Raw genomic sequence first — 21460 nt, 5'->3', positions numbered from 1 at the left:
CCTGCTTCCTTTCAAACTATCTCTACACTGTTTCTACAGCTCCACTATGACATCTTTAAAAACGCAAATGTCTAATGTGTATGCAAAAGGAGGTCTCTTAGGCCCTGTGGCAAAGACAGTGTGCCTGGAATGTTTTCAGACACTTTCAAGGTTTCCATGTTATGCTATATTCCAGACGCCTTTTTAAAATGGATTACATTCATTTATTCATCCATGTAAACCCACAAAGACAAAACAAGAACAAATTTGAAATGTTTATGTTAATTCATTTTCAGCAAAAGACCAAAATCGTTGATAAACACCTGGTGTATCCTACCATAATCAATTGTCTTTGAGATGCTTCTACAACTTGACTTGAATCCAGTGCTTAATTAAAATAATCTACACACACACACAGCTATGGGTATTAGGGCTCACTGTTGATGGTGTGTCAGAGTGAAAACCAAGCCATGAGGTTAAAAAATGAGAACCACCAACAGGATGAGTTTAACAGTCTTCTATAATCTGGCCAAAGTGAGTTACTGGGGATGGGCAGCCTTGGTCAGGCAGGCTCAAACAAACACTGTGGTCTTTTTCTGGAGTTGGCAGAACCTTAGAGAAGAACACGGCGCAGTACTCCAACAGCAAAGGCCTGACAGAAGCGGTTACTCACTAGCAGGCACATGACAGCATGCTGGGAGTTTGACATTTTAACCACATTTAGACCAAGAACTCTGGTCTGATGAGACATAAATTAAACCATGCCACAAAACAGATACTTGGCATCACTTCATTAATACCATCTGCACAGTAAAATGTGGTGATTGCAGTATCAGGAACTGGGAGGTTAATATAGATAGAGAAAAAATCCTGAGTTGAAAACCTTTTCGAGTGTGGTCATGACTCCAGGATTGGAGCTATTTCTCTAGCAGCTCCATTCCCACAGGGGCAGATACAGGAAATCTTTCATACCTTATGTAACAACTCTCTACAATGCAACGAAGGTTATCTTATTTTGTATCAGACTGAGGCAAAAGCTACGTTTCAACAAGACAAAGACCTGAGGCATGCTACTACAAAACATATGAGTGATTCTGCAAAAGGCCTAGAGTGTCCTAACCTGGCCACAGTGGAGTATCTAAGAAGAGACCTAAAAAAGGGTGTGGGCAAGCTTTCCCTATCTAAACATTAAGGAGCCTTGAAAAGAAAGAAGAGGCAGCAAGCTTAAAGGATAATGCCAAAGAAGACTCAAGGCTGTAATAGCTACCAAAGGTGCAATAAGTATAGGTCAAGGGTCTTAAAATTGTGTGAATGGTATAAGTTAGTCTCTTAGTTTTAGTACATGAATTAAATATTCAAAATGTTTTGTCATAGTAAAGTACTGTGAGTGCAACTCAGAAAATAAATAAAAAGAGTCAAGTTTAGGATGAGTGTGCAGCATGAAATATTGAAGTGTTAAATAGATGCAAAAACTTTCTGTGAAAGCTTTATTTAAACTTTTGTACATTTACTGACAGAACGAAAGAAACAAACGTGTGCTGAAATAAAGCAAAACCTTCACTGTGTGATGACAGCTAAAACTCTAAAAACTAAAGCTGTTTAATAAAGTCAAAATATCCCCACCATGTGACTTTTTTCACTATTTTTTGCACTAATTTTCCTTCTTTTATAGAAATATTATTTGGATGTTTTGAAATATTTGAATTTGTGTTCATAAAACAAAAAAATACATTTGTAAACAACTTCCTTCTTAATATTTTGTGACAATATTGACACAAATAAATGTTGCAGTTGTGTTCCTGTGTTCATACAGCATTTTAAAACACTTCATTCAGGCCCACTAGCAGAGAAACTAGCATAGAAGAAGACATGCCGAAGAGCAGCCGAGCAGTTATCTGAGCAGCAGTAATGACTCGAACTGATTGAAAACACACACACTATCAGTGGGGTGCTGACCAAGATGGAGTGAAATATAAAGACAAGAACACAGATCTACGGTATAGGTGAATTGTTGTAGTCTTAATCACTCTCCCTCAGTAAATGCACACGTACACACGTACACACACACACACACACACACACACACACACACACACAAATTAAAAGGGAAGAAGAAGCAGTGTTTAAACTGCAATTCTAGCCAATTGGAAAATCCCACACCAAGAAACTGACACTGACATAAGCATACACTCACAGAATAAGTCGAAAATCAGAGATTATGCTTGCTGTGAGAGAATGGAGCAGTGTAAGCTCATTAAAGACAAAAAATGTCTGCTGCTGAACAGGCTTAAGGAGAATTTAATTGTGCCACTCTGTCTGTGGGATTCTTCTGGTTCGTGGGAAAATACTGGCTCTTTGCTAACAGATGCTACACGGCTGTGTCTGTTAGCAAAGCAGCTAACAGAACTCTATTTGTATTAGAATGTAAACACACCTGATGTAAAACAAGGACACTGTGCTTCAGTCTTAGTATCATGAACAGAGTAATGTATCCAAAATTCACTAAGATTTGACATTAGAAAAACATTGTTTAAAACGGTTTTTATTTCGATTTTTTTTTTTTAGTTTTTAGGTCTTTATAATAGTGTACAGTAACACTTTCCTCTTATTGCTTTCATGTATTTACTGTAACTGTATTTATTACAGAGGTACTGATTGATCAGCCAGATATCGAAACTGGACGATTTTGAGCGTTATGAGCCTTGAATGGTGACCACCCTGTCAGCTTCATGTCAGATTATGAGTAGGTTACCGGTCAAGTCAGATGCGGCAGCATGAGCCAACAGTCGCACAGACACTCACAGGCATACGCTAACATGTTGTTAGCGTGGAAACTCTTTGCTGTAAGTGAAGACGAAAATGTTGGGGACTGTTGGGGGACCATCGTGGAAATGTTTGAAACAAAAATCTTAATCAGACATTGACCAAACTTATGAACACACTGGAAAATGATGGGAGTAACTGAGATTTGTTTTGTTAAATAAATCAGGTAAAGATTGGTGTACAGCAGCTAATTTTCAGTTAATTATTTCTACTTCAGCAGTTCCAAGTGAGACTTACTGCAGCTGTAACTTACCACAATTTGGGGAAAATTGCAAACTTTGATCATTTCTTTTTTTATTATGAAAAAAATATTTTGCATTGACGAAAATTCTATTTTTGTTTGTATGTGTTGACATGTAAAAGTTCGTAGGAAAAAGTTTGAATTGGCAAAAATTTGTATCATCTTAGTAGAGATCCAAGTGGAAGGGGAGGGGGAGAAACACGAGGAGAGGGGAGTTGAGACAACAGGCATTTTATAAAATCCAACAAAATCCCTGCTTTGGAGCTGTCATTTCAAAGTGATGTCATTAAATATGACGTCTGGCACAGCTGCATTAGAAATTGCTTTGTTACAGCCCAACTACTTCGACATTTTATGATCCCAGATGCCATATAAGCATAACAGTCTTCATGAGAACTTTTAAAATTCAAGCCTACTTTTAGTTCACACCACTGTGCAATGTGACAGCTTACTACAATACGATTTGATTTTTTTTTTAAAACTAACACACAAACAAACAGAGAAAGTAAGAAAGTTACAAAGCCAATTGCCTTAAATAAAGATAGAAAGAACATTTCTGTAGATCTTTTTTTTGTCACATGTTCGACTACTCCGCCTAGGGTCGACAGTGCAGCCTAGGCGGAGTAGTCGAACGCAGATTCACTGAGCGCTCAACACAGACAGCATGGTCAGAAGGAAGAGCGCAGGGCAAGCTAGTGAGACAGAAGTTAAGCTCTCCTTACAACATGGACCTCCCCCACCCTCATTCAGATCTGGCGTTTGGAATTATTTTGGTTTTCATGTGACGTATGACCCTGAAGGTAAGCGAGTCATGGACTAAAGTAAAACAGTATGTTGGATGTGCCATGCAATGCTCAATTACATGGGTGGGAACTAGTGTGTTAGCGCAGTTAGCTCGTTAACGTGTTGGCCGTCTAGCCCCATGCACGGGCGATCGGCGGTAGCTCGTTAACGGAGATTTGCCGTGTAGTGGCGTTAAGGTCATTTCAACGAGATTAACCTGAAAGCACTAGTGGGAACACAACGAATATGACTGCACATTTACGCCGACATCATCCTAGTGCAAAGACAAGTGGAAGCAGACAAAAAACAAGCAAGCATGCTACTAACTTTAGCCGAGTCATTTAGACAGCTGTTAGCACATGATTCTCCTTATATGTTTAATATGCTGCTGAGAATATAGCCCAGAAGAAGCGGATAGTATAGCTTTTATTTTGGAAAGAGACATTTCTCTGTAATAAACTCTCTTTTCCAAAGATGAGTGATTCCTCAATCAGATACAGGGCTCGCAATATCGCTAGCCCAACGTCCTGGAGCTAGCGATTTTTTTCAGTCGGGCTACCAAAATCTATCTCTTCCCTGCCCGTCGGGCTATTGTAGGAAGGAAAAATATATGTCAATGCTTTTGCATTCTTTCGGAAATGTAGCTGGGTAATTATGTCATTGGCATCGGTGAGCCACTGTCAATATGTGACATATTGAAATCGCGTTTGAATTTGCTCTTGTTTTTTTGCTTTCACTTTGCAATCGCGCGAACTGTGTATAGAGAGCGACAGCACTGATCTGTGAGTGATGATAATTTGTGCACCAATTCCTCTGACATCGTCTTATTAATTGTTAGCTTACTATGCAAACATGACAAGTGAAATCTCCCGCAGCTTAAACATGTGAGAGGTTGATCGCGCAGAGAATCGCTGAGCTTAAGTGAGTGCGTGTGTAAAAGCAGCAGGATATATATTTGACTACGATGACCTGGATGACTGAGAACCTTCACAGACAGATATATATTTTAGTTCTGCTGAGCCAAATAAGACAGGTCAGGGTGAAGAAGTGACAGCCAAAGAAAAGCTTACCACAAAACGGAGAAGTTATGACAAATCAGACTATAAGGCAAAAAGAAAGTGCAGCTTTATGGTTTCATGGACAAAAGAATTTCTGTGGCTGCAATATGACGAGCTAAATAACCAGGGCTGCACATAAGTGGTCCGCAGGTGCGCATTCGCTGTCAAAATAAAAAACACGCACAAGGGTTAGGGTTAAATTTAAAAACTGTACTTTTGAGTTAAAATATCTATTTATAATTTTAATAAATGACAAATTAAAAAGGCATGAACATTTTTTTTGTATCGAAAAAATATTGAACCGTGACACCAAAGTATCGAACCGAACCGTGAATTTTGTGTATCGTTGCACCCCTAGTAAGCAGGGGTCATGTGTTTTTACCCATGACTGTTTCTTGGAAAATGGGTAATAACGCACAAAGAATATACCTGTGTTCCCTTGATTATCAGTCGTCTGACAACTCATCTCTCCTCCAGATGCATTTTAACAAGTGAGTCGTCCTTCAGCACAGAGTTCATGATGGAGGCAAATAGAGAAATGTGAAAAAACCTGAGAGAGGAATAATGATAACTGAGGACACTGTATGCTCATTGTGTGGTAGTGACCTGACTTCAAGCATAAACTGCTTTAATATCTATTTAACTATAAATAATACCATTACTTACAAAACAAGCATCATAACACACACACACACACACACACACACATATATATATATATATATATATATATATATATATATATATATATATACATATATATATATATATATATATGGATGATCTGATATCGTCGTGTTGTTGGTGTTGTTCCCACATCATCATGAAAATGTTGTTCCAGGTTCAACATTGCAACTGACCAATCACATTCTTGTGACATTATTCTTTTGCACGCCAAGCCATTCGTGCATTTATGAAATTCCAATGTTGCAAGGACAATATCAATTCTGCTTACCATTTATTAAAGGGTTAGGGTCAGGGTCCGTTGATCGGCGGACAGAGGCGGTTTCTCGCAGCTTAAGTACAGTTTTTTGTTTTACGGCGGTGTTACGTTTTGGTGTTGTCGGTGTGTTGCTTTTGGCGTGACTGTTATGTGTTTCCTGTTTTACTTTGAAAGTCTGTGTTATCTTAGTGTTTTCAGTTTACGTTTCCCTGTCTCGTCAGGTCTAATTTGCCCCAGCTGTGTTTCCCTCCTGTTGTCCATTCCCTGATTGCCCTTCTATGTATTTAAGCCTTGTGTTTCAGTGTGTCATGGTCGCGATCTTCCCCCCCGTTGTAAATAGTTTGACGTCTGGTGTTTGGTGATGTAAATAAATGTGGTATTTTGCCTTAAATCTCGTTTTGGGATTATTTTTATTTTCCTTATTTTTATTTTCCTGCGTTGCACCCCGGTTGCCTAGGCCGGGGTGTAACATATGGGGGCTCGTCCGGGATCGCTGGAGGGTCCGAAGGAGGGACAGCTTCGGCCTTCTGTCTTCGCTGGAGGATCCGAGGGACCGCTCCAGCCTTCTGCAGCTGGTGGGCTGCGTGTCCGTGTGTGCAGCTGGTGGGCTGCGTGTCCGTGTGTGCAGCTGGTGGGCTGCGTGTCCGTGTGTGCAGCTGGTGGGCTGCTCATCCGCCTTCGCTGGATGGTCCGTGGGACCGCTCCAGCCTTCGTCGTCCGCTGGAGGGTCGGTGGGGCCGCTCCAGCCGTCATCAGCTTCGTCTGCCTTCGCTTCAGCCATCCGCCTTCGCTGGAGCGTCCGAGGGACCGCTCCAGCCTTCATCCGCCTCTGCTGGAGGGTCCGGGGGACCGCACCAGCCTTCGTCGTCTGCTGGAGGGTCCGTGGGACCGCTCCAGCCTCCATCAGCTTCGTCTGCCTTCATCCGCCTTCGCTGGGGGGAGGGTCCGTGGGACCGCCCCAGCCTTTGTCGTCGCTGGAGGGTCCGTGGGACCGCTCCAGCCTTCATCCGCCTTCGCTGGAGGGTCCGTGGGACCGCTCCAGCCTTCGTCGTCTGCTGGAGGGTCAGTGGGACCGCTCCAGCCTTCATCAGCTTCGTCTGCCTTCGCTGAGGGGAGGGTCCGTGGGACCGCCCCAGCCTTTGTCGTCGCTGGAGGGTCCGTGGGACCGCTCCAGCCTTCATCCGCCTTCGCTGGAGGGTCCGTGGGACTGCTCCAGCCTTCGTCGTCTGCTGGAGGGTCAGTGGGACCGCTCCAGCCTTCATCGGCTTCGTCTGTCTGGATCAAACTTTTCACTTGGTGTTAAATGTTTGATTTTTGGGTGGGGGGAACTGTTACGTTTTGGTGTTGTCGGTGTGTTGCTTTTGGCGTGACTGTTATGTGTTTCCTGTTTTACTTTGAAAGTCTGTGTTATCTTAGTGTTTTCAGTTTACGTTTCCCTGTCTCGTCAGGTCTAATTTGCCCCAGCTGTGTTTCCCTCCTGTTGTCCATTCCCTGATTGCCCTTCTATGTATTTAAGCCTTGTGTTTCAGTGTGTCATGGTCGCGATCTTCCCCCCCGTTGTAAATAGTTTGACGTCTGGTGTTTGGTGATGTAAATAAATGTGGTATTTTGCCTTAAATCTCGTTTTGGGATTATTTTTATTTTCCTTATTTTTATTTTCCTGCGTTGCACCCCGGTTGCCTAGGCCGGGGTGTAACAGCGGTTTTTCCCGAAGTCGCAAAAGTATGACGTCACAACATTCTGATTGGTCACTTGCAATGTTGCTCCTGGAACAACATTTAGTATGATGATCTGGGAACAACACCAACACGACAATATCAGATCGTGCTACATACATACATACATACATATATACATACATATACATATATATATACACATACACATACACAATAAAAAGCCCCTTGTTCAAATTTGTAATTTGTGATCTCATACCACGATGACATTATCTGTACAACAGGATTGATTACGATTTAAAGAAAGTGCTATAGTAAATCATTAGTGTGAGAAACAGAAAGAGCGCAGGCCACCAGAGCAGCAGCAATGAGCCATTCTCAAATGTTTGTGAGGTAGTAAAGTAAAATAAAGCACGCTCATTTTCGTTGGTCAAAAACGCCATAAAAATGCCTCAAACTGCTCTGAGTTTATTTCAATCTCTGTGAGAAACCAAATTAGACACAAGCCTCAACAAACCTCAAGGACTAAAAAAGGACAAGCAGGAAAATAGCATCTACACACGCGGGCAAAGAGAATGAGTTAGTGTATGAGACAGAGAGATGAAATAATAGGTAGAAACAGGTTAGACTGTGACACAGAAGGTGCATTTTACAGAAGAGAGCACCAGGCTGATCACATAGGCTGAAGAGGCATAGGATGAAGAAGGTGGACACTTGCTTGCTTTCATCAAGCTTTTTTGATGTGCAGATGTTGACAAAAATTGTATCTGCAAGCACCCCACCCCCCAAGAAATAAATTAATAAATGAAGCAGTTGCTTGTTATTACGTGTAGCAACAGTCAACAACAGGCACGATTTAATACTTCAGTCTTCAGTTCATTTGCAAATTGCTGGGACTGCACGTTTGTCATGTCTGGACAGAGTCAGGCAAGCTGTTACACTCTTGTTCCTATCTTTATGCAAAGGTAGCCACTTGCTGGATGTTGATCCATAGTAAACATTCAGTTAAATTAGAATTTTATCAATCATGTTAACTAAAAAAATAAAATACAGAAAAAGAAAGAGTAAATCATTTTAGTAAAAATCTAATCTGTTTGCGGTAATATAGCCTCACGTGGCTTTTTTAAAGGTATTCAAATTTATTGTTGCATTGGACTAAGCACTGTAGTTCTATACCCAGATGATGACAGCAAACTCTATGACAACTCACAGGCTGACACAAGAAGTACCTCACACTTTGAAAGCCTGAAGGTCATAATGCAAAGCAACTGCCAGAGTAGAATAAGGTTAGAACTATGATATTCTGCTGTTTATATGCGAATGACACAATAACACTGGTGTTTTCTTATTTTGCTTTTCAACATAAAAAAAACCACACAAGTTGTTTTTCTCTTATACCCATTCACCAATCTTGAGTGAGCTTAAACTCTGTCCCACAGAGATCAATGCAGCCAAATAAATGCCAAGATTTTCATTTTGCTTGGTCATAACGTCAAACATTAACTAACTACAGCTAATTGAAATTGCTTTCCATTGTTTCCATCAATCCTGGAAAAACAATGGAAGTCATCTTAAACTGTAAATTCCAGCATCTTAAGACGCTGATAGCTATTTGAAATCTCAAATAACATTTGTTAAAATTGTAGTTTCACTATAAAAAAGGCTGCAGTTCATCCTTCATGCAGGCAGGGAACAAAGAGAAAGAACCAAGAAAACAATGGCAGAGAATCGGGTAAAGATTACAGAAGAAAGGAAGAAAAAATAGAGTGCAAGAACTCCTAGTGGTTAGAAAGCCTCAGATGTGGTAAGAAAAGGCTCCTTCACTGCATCTTCATGCCTGAGAGAGAGCCTTACTCACAACAACAAGAAGAACATGTATTTTAACACGCACATAACGCAAGTTTATGGACAAGTGATGACTGAGAGAGCTTCATTCACCTTCAGATAATCAGACTGTTTTAATATTGGAAGACAGGAGTGCTAAATATTGTGGCAAAGCATCAATTGTTCTCAATTTAATTATTGCTTTTTTTTAACTGTGAAGGGTCTTATCTGCATAACTTGGTAAAAGTGTTCAGAAATGAATGCAGCGCAGCACCTTTGAATCAATGCTAATCGGTGCTCAGAAGACAACAATGAGAATGGGGATGCCATCTCTCAAAGCTAGCTTCCTACCTAGCTAAAGCAGCAAAAAACACATCTGATACTGACGCATCTGTGAAAAATATGCAAAGCAGTCAATTCAATACAATTTTTAGGCTAGTAAGGAGCAGGTAAAGAGACAAAGATACCATTGGGTATCTTTGTTGGCCTTCAGACAACAATTCTGACGCTAAAGAACCAAACGGGACAGGCAAAAAAAAAAGAAAAAAGGTAAAGAGACTAAAACTCACATCATCAGTTATGCTGGTTAAGTACCTCTCACAGGAACAGAGGATGCCATCCTAGAAGCTGTTACCCCCATTCTAATTATGGACCAGTGGTCAAATCTTTCTTTGAAGCCTAAATTAAAAATATACATGGCTGATTTTGCACACGATCTCTGGAAAACTGACTACTCCTGCATGTAACATACAATAGAAGATTGACTGCATGAGACAGTCTTACTTCTGGAAATTCTCTGTTTTGTTTAGTCAAGGGAGCTTTCTTAAAAGAGCATCCAGCGGACAGGTCACAGGACATCTACTCGCTCACTGTAAATTCCCACGGTCTTTGAAATGGAATGCTGGAAGGTTAAAAACGGTTTGATGTCCAATCATCCGCTTCAGACATTTACTTTCTCGCATGCAACTCTGTTGAGTAATGTCTAGAAAGGCTCAAGGATACAGCGCATGTGTGCAACCGCCCCATGTTTCTGTTGTGGTGTTGCAAAGCAGCCCACTCTTGATGCAAAGGGATAGGTAAAGGTCCAACAGAGCTAAAAGGATGACCTTGTTGCTCTCAGCAGTAGCCTGAACCTATATAACTTAAACCTGCTCAAACACACAGACCAGACGGCCAAAAGAAGCTTATCTTTAGCAGAAGAAGGATCATTTACACTTTGTGCTGGCTTCCTGATGAGCAAACAGAGGTAAAGTCAGCACAGCCGGGAGAACATGTTTGGGCACAAACCTTCAATTTAATAACTCTCAAACTCTCCAAGAGTTATCATTAAAAATGATGCTGTACTTATAGTCATGGTTAACCACAATGTAGCATTGAACGGAGATGTGTGTGTTGATGTTAAACACAGTAATGATAAGAGTTGTGTCTGGACTTGAATTTCAAAAAATAGACAGAAAAAATAAAAGGAAATAAAAAATTTTCATCAACTATTAAGCATTTTTGTGGCTGGTTCCCATGGCCACAAGGCACTTAAATCTCTGCACACTACCCTAACTGTTAACCACACCTACCCTAATTACCCCATAGAACCTGCGCTCTGATCTACGTACACTCAGTGCTGTTGTTTTCCCATTGAAGCTTGAGGAGACTGAAGTAATTTTGGCTCATTCTGCATGAGTCATTCACATGAAAACAGCCCGAAGCTGAGTCCACATCTTCCTCTCCCCGCCTCTGTGTCAGTTACCTCTGAGCATGACCGATCTCTCAAAACCAAAGGGTCACAGGTTCATTCCCAAATTCCCAGGAGCCTAATTGTGCCATTTAAGTGTTCCATAGCGCTGAATCAGTCCTGACCACTCAGATCACCCAAGAGCACGGCCCCTCCTCGGACCAGTCTCAGCAATTACCTGACTACACAACAGTTGTGTCATTAAGAAGGCTTTTGACCTTATAAATCTCAGTAACATCCAGCAAAAACACACAGTGGTTTTCCCAGGATAAAGTGTGAGTTCCTACAGTGTAGCCCCCTCCTGAGTCTACCATTAGAGATTATTAATTACTCAGTCTCAAACTTTTAAACACCACAGTGACTCAAGACTTTTCCACTTTAGAGAACTCACATCAACCTATATTACACTTTCGCTGGGGTGAATAAATCCATTCCAATGTTGTTTTCAGAAAACTGTATTACAATAGTTCTACTGTACAGTCAAACACACTCTGGATGACCTACTAACATAACAAGCTTCACATGCATGAAAGTAAATGGTGAAGCTTCACTCTCAAATAATCGTGCTCCATTGTTTTCATACCAAATGGCTAATCTCTTTAATAACTAACTCACTTTTTCACTACTTTCAAACACCGCCTCCACAAAGATGACAACATTGGTTATTGTAAACACTGGGCCTTCGTGGCACGCATGGAGTATGTTTATGTTTCTTTTTTTCTCTTTTGTTTTTTCCCCCAACAACCTCTTTCTTACCATCACCAGGGCAGGGCTGTGGGCTCGGACAGCTGTTTTCTCTCTCTGCGTTTGAGCTTGTTTGCAAACTTGGTTGTGGAGCTGGCAAACCGGGGTCTCCATCATTAGGTGGCTCTCGCGAAATGGCAGCGGCACTCCTCTCCTCATCCATGGGCGTAGGCCTGGCTCTTTAGGGAGGAGGTGACTGAGCCTGAAGCAGGGAGACGAGATAGCCCAAAAAAAGAATTTCATAGAGATGAGTCATGTGGAAGATTTCTCGTTTTCTTTTTGATATGAGCAAGAAGCTAACAGACTACAGGTACTGCTGAACCACCATCAGCGCCTTTTGGCAGGATCCTCACCACAGGAAGCAGTGCGTGTTTACAAAGGAAACGTCTAATAACAGCCTGCTTTAAATAACGTCTTCAAAGTATGCTTTGACAGTAACAAGTATTTATTTATATATAACACTGTAAGCCACTTCAACACTGCAACGTGAGGTAGAGAGACAGGAATAGGTCAAGAACAAAAAAAGTCGTATAAGTCAAATAACTTATTCATGAAAACAGACATAATTTCTATTTTACAAATACAAATTATCATACTACATGTATACAAATCTCGGAAACCAATAACACCGCACTTACTGCTTACACTTGCTCCTTGTTTAAAGTAAAAGACGCGTTTTTGAGAGCCCTCGACCATCGGAGCAAGTTTTGTAAATCATTATCGGGAAGTTCAGCGTATACCTCACGTGCCAGTTTGGGCACGCGCTTTTCCTGCCAAAGTAACTCAGCTGGGCAGCTGTTTGCGCGCTCCCGTAGCTCGCTCGCTCCGCACTCGCTGCCTCCCAAAAAGTTTTGACCACCTTTGCCAAGTTTTAGAGCGAAAAAAAAAGTTCGAAGAAGCAGAGTTTGGTAAGCTTCACCATCAACCACCCACCCCCACGGGTGAGTTTCTCAGTGTTTTAAACGGCATGGCCACAAAGTTTGAAGAAGTTTCGGGAAAAGAGAAAAGTCACTGCAGCGCACGCTCACCAAGAGCTAGCTGAAACATGTATACTTGTAGCGAGCTTTTTATAACAATAATAAAGTGTCATTTTCCATAATAAATTCAGACTGAAATATTGAACATGAACGCAAATATGAGTGATAGCTAATGACGGACGTGCTCTGGTTATCTTCACTGCATATCTGCCCTGCGCTTTCTCGACACGAGTCTCTGCATGCTCAGACCAAGCTCCGCTCCAGCGTGAGGATAATTTCTCTGCCTGAGTTAGTGCGGCTGAAAAATCTAAATGCAACTTACTTTGACAACAATAACACCGCAGGAAAAAACTTCTTACCTTCTTTCTGGCTGGAACTCTTTGCAACTGGGCCTTTGAACTAATTCATTTTCTGGTCGCTCCAGGTGGACTTCAAGCCCTCTTCCAATCCAATCTCCCCCCCCCAAACTCTTGTCACTTCACACGAACACCAAGTCTGTCTATGGCTCATGCAGGTAAACTAAACTCCAAATTCAGAGCATTTTCGCCAGCGGAGATAATTCTCTCTCCGCCTCTAAACTTTCTCACTCTTGCTCGCCCCGTCCTCCAAACCAGATGTTGGGAGGTTTAACGCTGCAAGGCTGAAATCTCTTTGTCTGCGCTGCAGGTTTCCTCGCTTTCTACTGCGTTTCTGCACCACCTTACCAAACTTATTTACAATCTTAAATTGAGTACCCGCTTCGTGCAACCCGTTTCGCCTCCTGACTCCTTCTATATCCTACTTGACTCAGACTTCTGCTCCTGCTGTTGGACAGGAAACTACAGTGAGCAGTGATTGTGCTTCCTCCAGGCTAGAAAGTAGTTGGGCTGAGCTGTACTGTCATATAATTACCCCCAAAACCCGAACCAGACGCAGGACTAACTAAGGCAAGCTTTCATCAGGAATTATGAGCCCAGAAATATGTTTTGGCACTAATAATAGTCTGTAAAGATAATCGTTTTTGCCAAATTGCAGCAATGCAGTTAACATTTATGCTCAAAAACACTTACACAATACAGTATGTTTACAGTTACTTTATTGTCTCTATAACATTTTAATGTATCAAACATAAAACAGGCCACTGTATGACATTCTCTAGTTTGCTGTGGAGTCTCTGTCGTTTTGTATTCTTAATGAAAGTCAATAAAAGTCCCGTATATGCAGGAAAATATTCATTAGCTGCTGTTTTAAAAACAAAAATATAATTTAGCAGTGATAGTAACTTATTGCGTTTTTTAATTACTAGTGTTTGGTAAGATGCCAAGTCCATGTATAGCGCTTTGACACAATCTGACTAAACCTTTGTTTTTCCTTGCAAGAAACAAACAGTTTTTACAGTTTCTAGTTTATGTCCTGCTGCTAGTCACTTTGGGGATTTTCATCATTCATTCCGGCGCTCTCAGAGTCTTTTAAGGCCAAGTTAGACACTCAGTGATTCATGTTCACAGTGTGAAGTGTGGACTAAAGAGTTATAACAAGAGATCTTGCGGTGCACATTCCTGCCTTGTACTTACTGTACATACCACTGACATCAGCCACTTGTTTTTCAAATCTGCTACACTGATAACAACAAGTGCCATTATTAAAACTGGCTCTAAATACCGGCTCTTTTGAAAGTAGTTTATCATCATTAGTATTAAGTAGAAATAATGAATAAGAGAGACATTTTTTTATGAAACAAATGCATGTCAGCATGAATCAACATATCAAAATGTTACACTTCATAGTCATATAAACACACTCAGATGACTTCAGTGATGGTGATGCTGAAACAGTTTGAGATTAAACCATAAATGTATGATACCTCTGTTATATTTATTGTTCTTAGTGTAAGCGACGCCTAATTTGTAGAGATAATGAAGATTTATAGTGCTAACTAACCAATGTGGTGACTGGGTTTGATAGCTTTTAAAAATCCCATTTTCAGTTTTGAAATGAAGGTTGGTAAACAGTTACTAAGTACGTTTTGGCATCAAAAGAACCGGGGGAAAAAATTACAATACTCTAACAAGAAACGAGTCTTGTTGAATTAACATTAGGATGACCAGATGTCACTCTGTAAGTGGGACTGCACGTGCTTTTTATTCTTAGGTTGATTTTCCTTTATTGTACCTTATGCTACATAAATCCTCCACCCCTGTTGTAATTTAAGTTCAGACCAGCTAATAGTCAAAATACTTTTTACACATAATTGAAAAATAAAATATTAGAGAGGCTGTTCATTTATAAATGTTGCTAATGGATGACTTTTAAAAAAGTACTGATATCAGCATTTCAAAGTCTCTGTGAGATAATTCCTATCAACACATTTTGAGTGGTTGCCCTCCCTGTAGCTTTACATGCATAACTTCGTCATCTACTGCAGGCCAGTTTTTAACAGAGTGGGATAAGTGCTCTCCCAAATTTTATCATATTAAAATTCAGAGTTCATCTTAGGTAATTTGCAGCATCACAATGTGCTAATGAGGAGATTCTTGCGTTTTTATGTGATATCAAACTTTCAGCTAAAAATCATACAGTACAATTAGAGTTAGGTTAACACACACACACACACACACACACACACACACACACACACACACACACACACACACACACACACACACACACACACAGGGACTTTGGAAAGTGGTTGACACCTGGGTTAGGCTCCCGCCCACCCTGTGACCCTGAAGTGGATAAGCAGTTAAGAAATGGATGCGTGGATGAATGGTGGCCATTAGCCCACGGATCCATTAATGTCTTGTGTGTTTTTAAAAGATCCAGTTTCCCCTTCTGCTCTAATTCCTGCACTGAACAATGGCACCGGGGACATTTTTGTCATCAGCCACAGAAGTTATTCTCTCAATCATCTTGCTTCTGTTTTTATTCACAGTACAGCCTAACTGCTTTAATATCCGTTGCTTCCTTTTTTATTTAGACAATTATTTATATGCTGCTTCACAGGTGTTGAGTGTTAATTTAATTAGCCTTATTTAACAGGTTTTTCTTCATTATTTAAACATATTTGTCACAGAGTGTGTGGTAGGCGCCGCACACCTTGTCAGTCTTCTGATTGCTTTTGTTCTGGTTCTAATGACAGCATTGTGTAGAGGTGAACAGGTACACTGGATTGTTCAGGCTCTAATGGACCAGCCAAATGAATTTCCCACTGCCCTTCCATATTCCACACCTCCAGCAGTGCCATCAAGTCAGCATACAATAATGGGAGAGAGGTTTTTTTTGTTGATGCACATGCAGACACTTTCTCCTAAACCATTTATTCTGTGCAGAGGAATAGCAAATGGGTAACAGCTTTATAATTTATGTCAAATGAGTAGTTTGACATTCTGGGAAATACAGAAAATCAAGCCAATTCAATGGACAAGGCACTCAAAGCATTAAGTAGAAATTTAAATGTGTGAGAATTTTGCAATAGCATATATGCTGGTAGGAGTATTTTGGGGCAAAGTCATTAAACTTTTAGGCAGTTTTGAAAAAAATCTGATTAACCAGTTCATGTGGTAGATGCACTGTTTATATCTCTGTGACCACTTCAAGTTAATTTAGTGTCTTTTGTCCCGCCAGGACTTAAATCACACACTTGATACATAGACCAGAAATAAGGGGAACAACTAGTCTGTATTTGTAACAACTTTTAAAGCATAATTATTAACACATTTTTGTTCATTTGTTTAATCGGGTCAAAAACTGAATTGTAAAAAGAAATATAAAGAAATATTTATTGGTTTAAAGATGGTCTTGTTGGACTATTTTTCAGTTACCAAGCAACAAGCAGAATCTCAGTAATTCACAGAGATGAGAGTGAGACACTCGCATGTAACTGTTTCTTGTAATGACAGTCTAAAAGTATGGAATAATTTGTCCATTACCGTTCACTGTAAGCATATGCAACAGTACAGTATATGATCTGCACTGTAGCCAACAAGTCAACAATATCACCATTTTCACTGATCCCAAAAAGCTGAATCTGTTGGATGTAGCGTTTTCAGCAGGAGAAATGTTTCTTCAGTTTCTTCTCCTGCTGAAAAAGTCTGCTTACAGTACTCATTTTCTTAAATCAGCTGAGTCACAACTATACGTTAAAAGCTGGTATTAAATATGCAGTGCATACAGGGAGGCTATAAATTCTAATTCAGACTCAACCACGGGCAAATGGTCCAAAGGCAATCAAATCATTCTTAACTATTCTGAATGGATTTCATAGTACACTGACCTGAACTTCATTTGGGTTAGGTATCTGATGCTTTAGAGCAGGGGTGGGGAACACAAGGGCCGGTGTCCTGCAGGTTTTAGATTTCACCCTGGGCCAACACACCTGAATCAAATGATTAGTTCATTGGAGAACCTCAAGACACGTTGAGGAGGTAATTTAGCCATTTAAATCAGCTGCGTTGGATCAAGGACACATCTAAAACCTGCAGGACACTGGCCCTTGAGGCCTGGAGTTCCCCACGCCTGTTTTAGAGGCTTTACAGTCCTCTGATAACCAGCAGGGAAAGAACAGGTTGCTGTGTTTAGCTAACTAGTGCCTAGGGTGGGGGACAAAGGTGAGAGAGCTGCTCTACTTCTCAAAGGGATTCTGAGCGTACTAGATGATCTCATGTGGTGGGAGGACACATGGAGGAAATGTCGAGATTGAGAGAGGAAGTTAGCCCAGACGGAGACATAGAAAGTGAGGTGTGTGTGTGTGTGTACACGGAGGGGGTGCTCAAAGAGAAGCGAAACTGGAACTGGGCACACTCGGAGTATGAGTGTCCATATCTGAGTATTTTTCTTAACAGTTTCAGTGTCTCTGAATGATATGGTGACTGGAAGAGAGAGTGAATATGAGAGAGAGAGAGAGAGAGACGGGAGGGTGAAAAATGTGGTTCCAATCACTCACAAAGATGCTTTTGTTCTGTGGCCGGAGCCCTCTCTCTCTCTCACACACACACTGCCACACATGGAGTCATGGAGCTTCATCCATTTTCTCATCTGACTTATGGGTTCTCAGGGGAGGGTTCCTGTGGTGATTTAAAGAAAAAACAACTTGCGAGACACTAACAACTCAAGGATAGTTATTTAAAAAGCAGGATAACACTCCAGCGTGTCCTAGGAGTGCAATTTTGAGCTGCTTGCATACTAAATTTATATGCTATGCACCATTTACTTAATGATTCATTATATACCAAAGTCTTCTTGCTCTCTTATCCTGTATTGCTTGTTTTGTAAAATACATCTGTTGTTATGTCCTCATCTTGTTTGCATTTTTCCGGCGCCCATCATTTCCTGCCATGTAACATGCCATTTGGATCAGTGAGAGCCTGAAGAGGTGCCTAACTGACCCATAACATTTCTGATCCCACCTATCCCTGCTGACATCATGCAGATTGCCTGTCATACACAAGGAAAACACAGCAAGACAGACTACCATTCACTCCAACATCCACACCTACAACCAATTTAGAATAGCTTATTAACCTAACATCTATTTGGCTGGACCATGGGAGCAAACAGCAACAGCTCAGGCATATGGAGAACTTGCACAATCCACACGTAAACCAGAGCTCATGCCTCTGGGTCAACAGGCTTTCACAAAGAGAAGCAACGCTATTTCAGTGTATTTCCACATGTTTATTATTAACAGGATCATACAAAAAGCCAAACCAGTTTTTAAAAATGTCATATTCACTTAAACGTGCTGCTGCAGGGTCGGCTGAAGTGGAATTACAAGCAAAATCCGACAAAACAAATTTTGATTAATTAACTGAGTCACACTGCATGCAATAATAGGTGCTAATTCTATGCTTTTCTTTGTTACATTGTTTTAAATATAATAGGGGCAAATGCACAGTGGCCCACCAGTAAGGAAAAGTATATTACAGTGCTTTTTTCTTTTGGCTTTAGCGAAGAAAAAAACCTCTTGGGTTGTCTTTTATGGTAGACACAGAGAGGAGAAAGAGTCTAAGCTCATTAGCCTTGAATAAACAGATCCATGTGGATGCATGCAGCAGCAGATATACACTGATGTGTTGTTTGCAGTGAGTCAGTGCACTGTTTGGAGCCTAGCCCACAGCTTCAGCCACAGACATTGAGGGGAAGAAGGGAGAGGGACAGACAGAGTGAGTGAACAGGGGAGAGACAGAGATGTCAGCATTGCTCTGGGTAAATGTATTTTGTGACTCACAGGGTCTGCCTGGACCTCAGTGCTCTCCATGCTGTTGGGACTAATGTCCTTTCACACCCACCCGTGCACCCAGTCACACAAACATGCATATTGATTTAGCATCGCAAGCTCATGCACATGGACAGATAGGCAGATGCATGAGAGTACAATCCACCTCCGGACTGTCGAACAAATGTATGAAGCACGCTCACATTCAGGCCTCCTAATGCTTACTCTGTCCAGATGAGCATTAAGAAACATGTGCCAAGGTTCAGATTCAGGTGTGTGCCAAATACTACCATCCCACGCCAAGAATAACCCCTTTGTGTTGCTCTGCACCCTGGCTCACCTTGTACAAGTATATGGTACTAAGTTTCTGTTTAGTATTCATAATGTGTGCATGCCAGTGAGTGTGTTTTTATGCCTGTGCATGTGTGCCTTCAGCCTATAATAGGCTTAGAATAGGGTCTCTACCAAAACCAAATGTCACAGGGATTTAAGCGTCAAGAGTGAGTTTTCTCCCAGCTGACTAACACAGAAGTTCAATAAAAGCACAAGATTAAACAAAGTTTCAACTTTCCAAAAAAACATCCATCCAGTTTCCATTTTTTCTCCCTGTGGCAACATATCCATGATGCAGAGCTGAGGTTTAAAGAGAAGCTGTAGGGCATGCTGCAAACCTGTGAGGGAGACAGACACGGGTAAAGAGCGGGAAGTAAAAACTGAGAAGGTGGGCAAGCTAAAAGTACAGAAAGGTTAAAAAAAAGAAGAAGCATTTTTTATACATCATCAATGCTATAAACCCTAATGAGACTTCAGTCACCTGTATTCATGACGTTCCCACTGCCACACACAGTGCAGATCGTTCACTCAGTGTTTGTTCCACAGTCTCTGGCCCACTCTGTTGGTCAGAACGTGTTAATGGACCCCAGTAATGTTTGTTGCTGGGTTTGTGTTTATGAGTTGCAGCTTGTGTTGTCTGGTTTGTTTACTCCTCCTGGTGGCCACTCTCTGTATCACATTTTGAACTGTCTAAAGGCCTTCCATATGGTTCAGCTTCCAACTCGGGACAGGATTAAGATTGTTTAACGATTATGTGACATTAGTCTAGGGTTGCATTTTTGCTACACAAAGACATTAATTTTCTTCATAAAGACACTAAAATAAAACCTGCCAATCGCAAAGGATTAATATGGAAGTGGCAACACGGCGCTCATTTCAATTGAGAGGATCTTGATTGTATTTCAGACGGATAAGATCAGTTTTGAAAAAATGTTTTCATGCAAATATACAGTATAAGAGCTTTCATGTGTGTGTTTGCGTGTGCAGGGTAAACAGTAGAAGAAACTCCATTACATAGTTCAATATTAGTAAAAAAGTTTGGCCAGTTTCTGATCAAATCTGTAGACTTATCTTTTTATGTATAAATCTATCAGTTAGATTTAGCTTGTTTAAATAGTTGGATGTTTTTTTTAAATAAAACATCTGTTATCAGCCTTTCAGCAGTGATGATTTGGTTCAGTTAAACCCTGAGAGACCGAAGAGGTGCCCAACTAACCCATAACATTTCCGATCTAACTCTTATGCATCATCCATACTGTCCAGCCCATCGATATTTTAAGATAACTCAACAGCACTAGAGAAGAAACAAGGATGCAGAATAGGACATTGTAATAAGTATTTTATTGCATTTTATAATGCCATTGTCAATAATTAGTACAGATTACATGCAACTAGACCTACTGTACAGTTTTTTATTGTCTGCATGGACAGACACAAGAAGATTCAGGTTACAAATACACAGATATATGTGTGTGTTTTATACAGCATGAAGGAAAGGGCAGTGACTGGCATTACATGGCTACCCGGGGTGGAGGGTCAGAGGTCTGGGCTCCACTGTCTGTCTAAAGCCACCATCCAGTCCCTGTTCCCACCTCTTCCTCGGGTCACACTTTCAAATAACAAGAAACATTAAAACAAATAAAACAAATAAAACAAAAACAAAGGATAAAGAGAGGTAAACAGGTAAACTGAACTAAGAAACAATACAAAGAGTCACTGCTGAAAATGTACACACATTCCTAAGGTTTAACCAGAGGAGAGCTGAAGTGGTAGTTCCATCAGATTCTGGCTGTCTACTTGATAATACCGTCAGGCAAATGCTCCACTTTGAAAGTCCCTTCCCCTTCGTATGACACCTCAGAACTGTCCAATCACACATTACGATTTGATCTCCCCATGTCCTTTGAGCTAGTCACCAGTCAACCGGATGTGGGCTGCTCCTACAACACCATTACGTGGATGTATGCGAGATAACAGCTATCAGTAAAGGTGATCAGTGAAGTCGATGGAGAGTTTTGGAAGTAGCTTGGTCTTTGTTTGGTTAAAGTTGTGGCATTGGTTTGGTTACAGTTTGGTTAGAGTTCAAGAGTTTGGACTAAGCAATGTTTTGCTTGCAATGCCTTTGGTAGTCAGAGGATGAGCTGCATCTCTGAG

At 40.9% G+C, this 21460-nt stretch overlaps 1 protein-coding gene across 2 annotated transcripts in view; it reads right to left on the bottom strand.

Annotated features, from left to right (window-relative positions):
* The window catches only part of mdfi (MyoD family inhibitor), a 34948-nt gene extending 17841 nt beyond the window's left edge, over positions 1-17107 (bottom strand). The window contains exons 1-2 of one of the 2 annotated variants that reach the window (XM_026168322.1): positions 17033-17107; positions 11813-12002 (exon numbers count right to left, since the gene is read on the bottom strand). In XM_026168322.1, coding sequence (XP_026024107.1) covers positions 11813-11963 — 151 coding nt within the window. In that variant the 5' untranslated portion in view covers positions 11964-12002; positions 17033-17107. Of the gene's footprint in view, positions 1-11812; positions 12003-13136; positions 13608-17032 lie in introns of those variants that run through there. The other variant, XM_026168321.1, reaches the window with a different exon arrangement.
* Positions 17108-21460: the final 4353 nt, after the last annotated feature.

The sequence above is a fragment of the Astatotilapia calliptera genome, chromosome 5 (genome assembly GCF_900246225.1).
Source record: "Astatotilapia calliptera chromosome 5, fAstCal1.2, whole genome shotgun sequence".
Taxonomy (NCBI): Eukaryota; Metazoa; Chordata; class Actinopteri; order Cichliformes; family Cichlidae; genus Astatotilapia; species Astatotilapia calliptera.
This window is presented reverse-complemented; position numbering and strand designations above follow the sequence as displayed.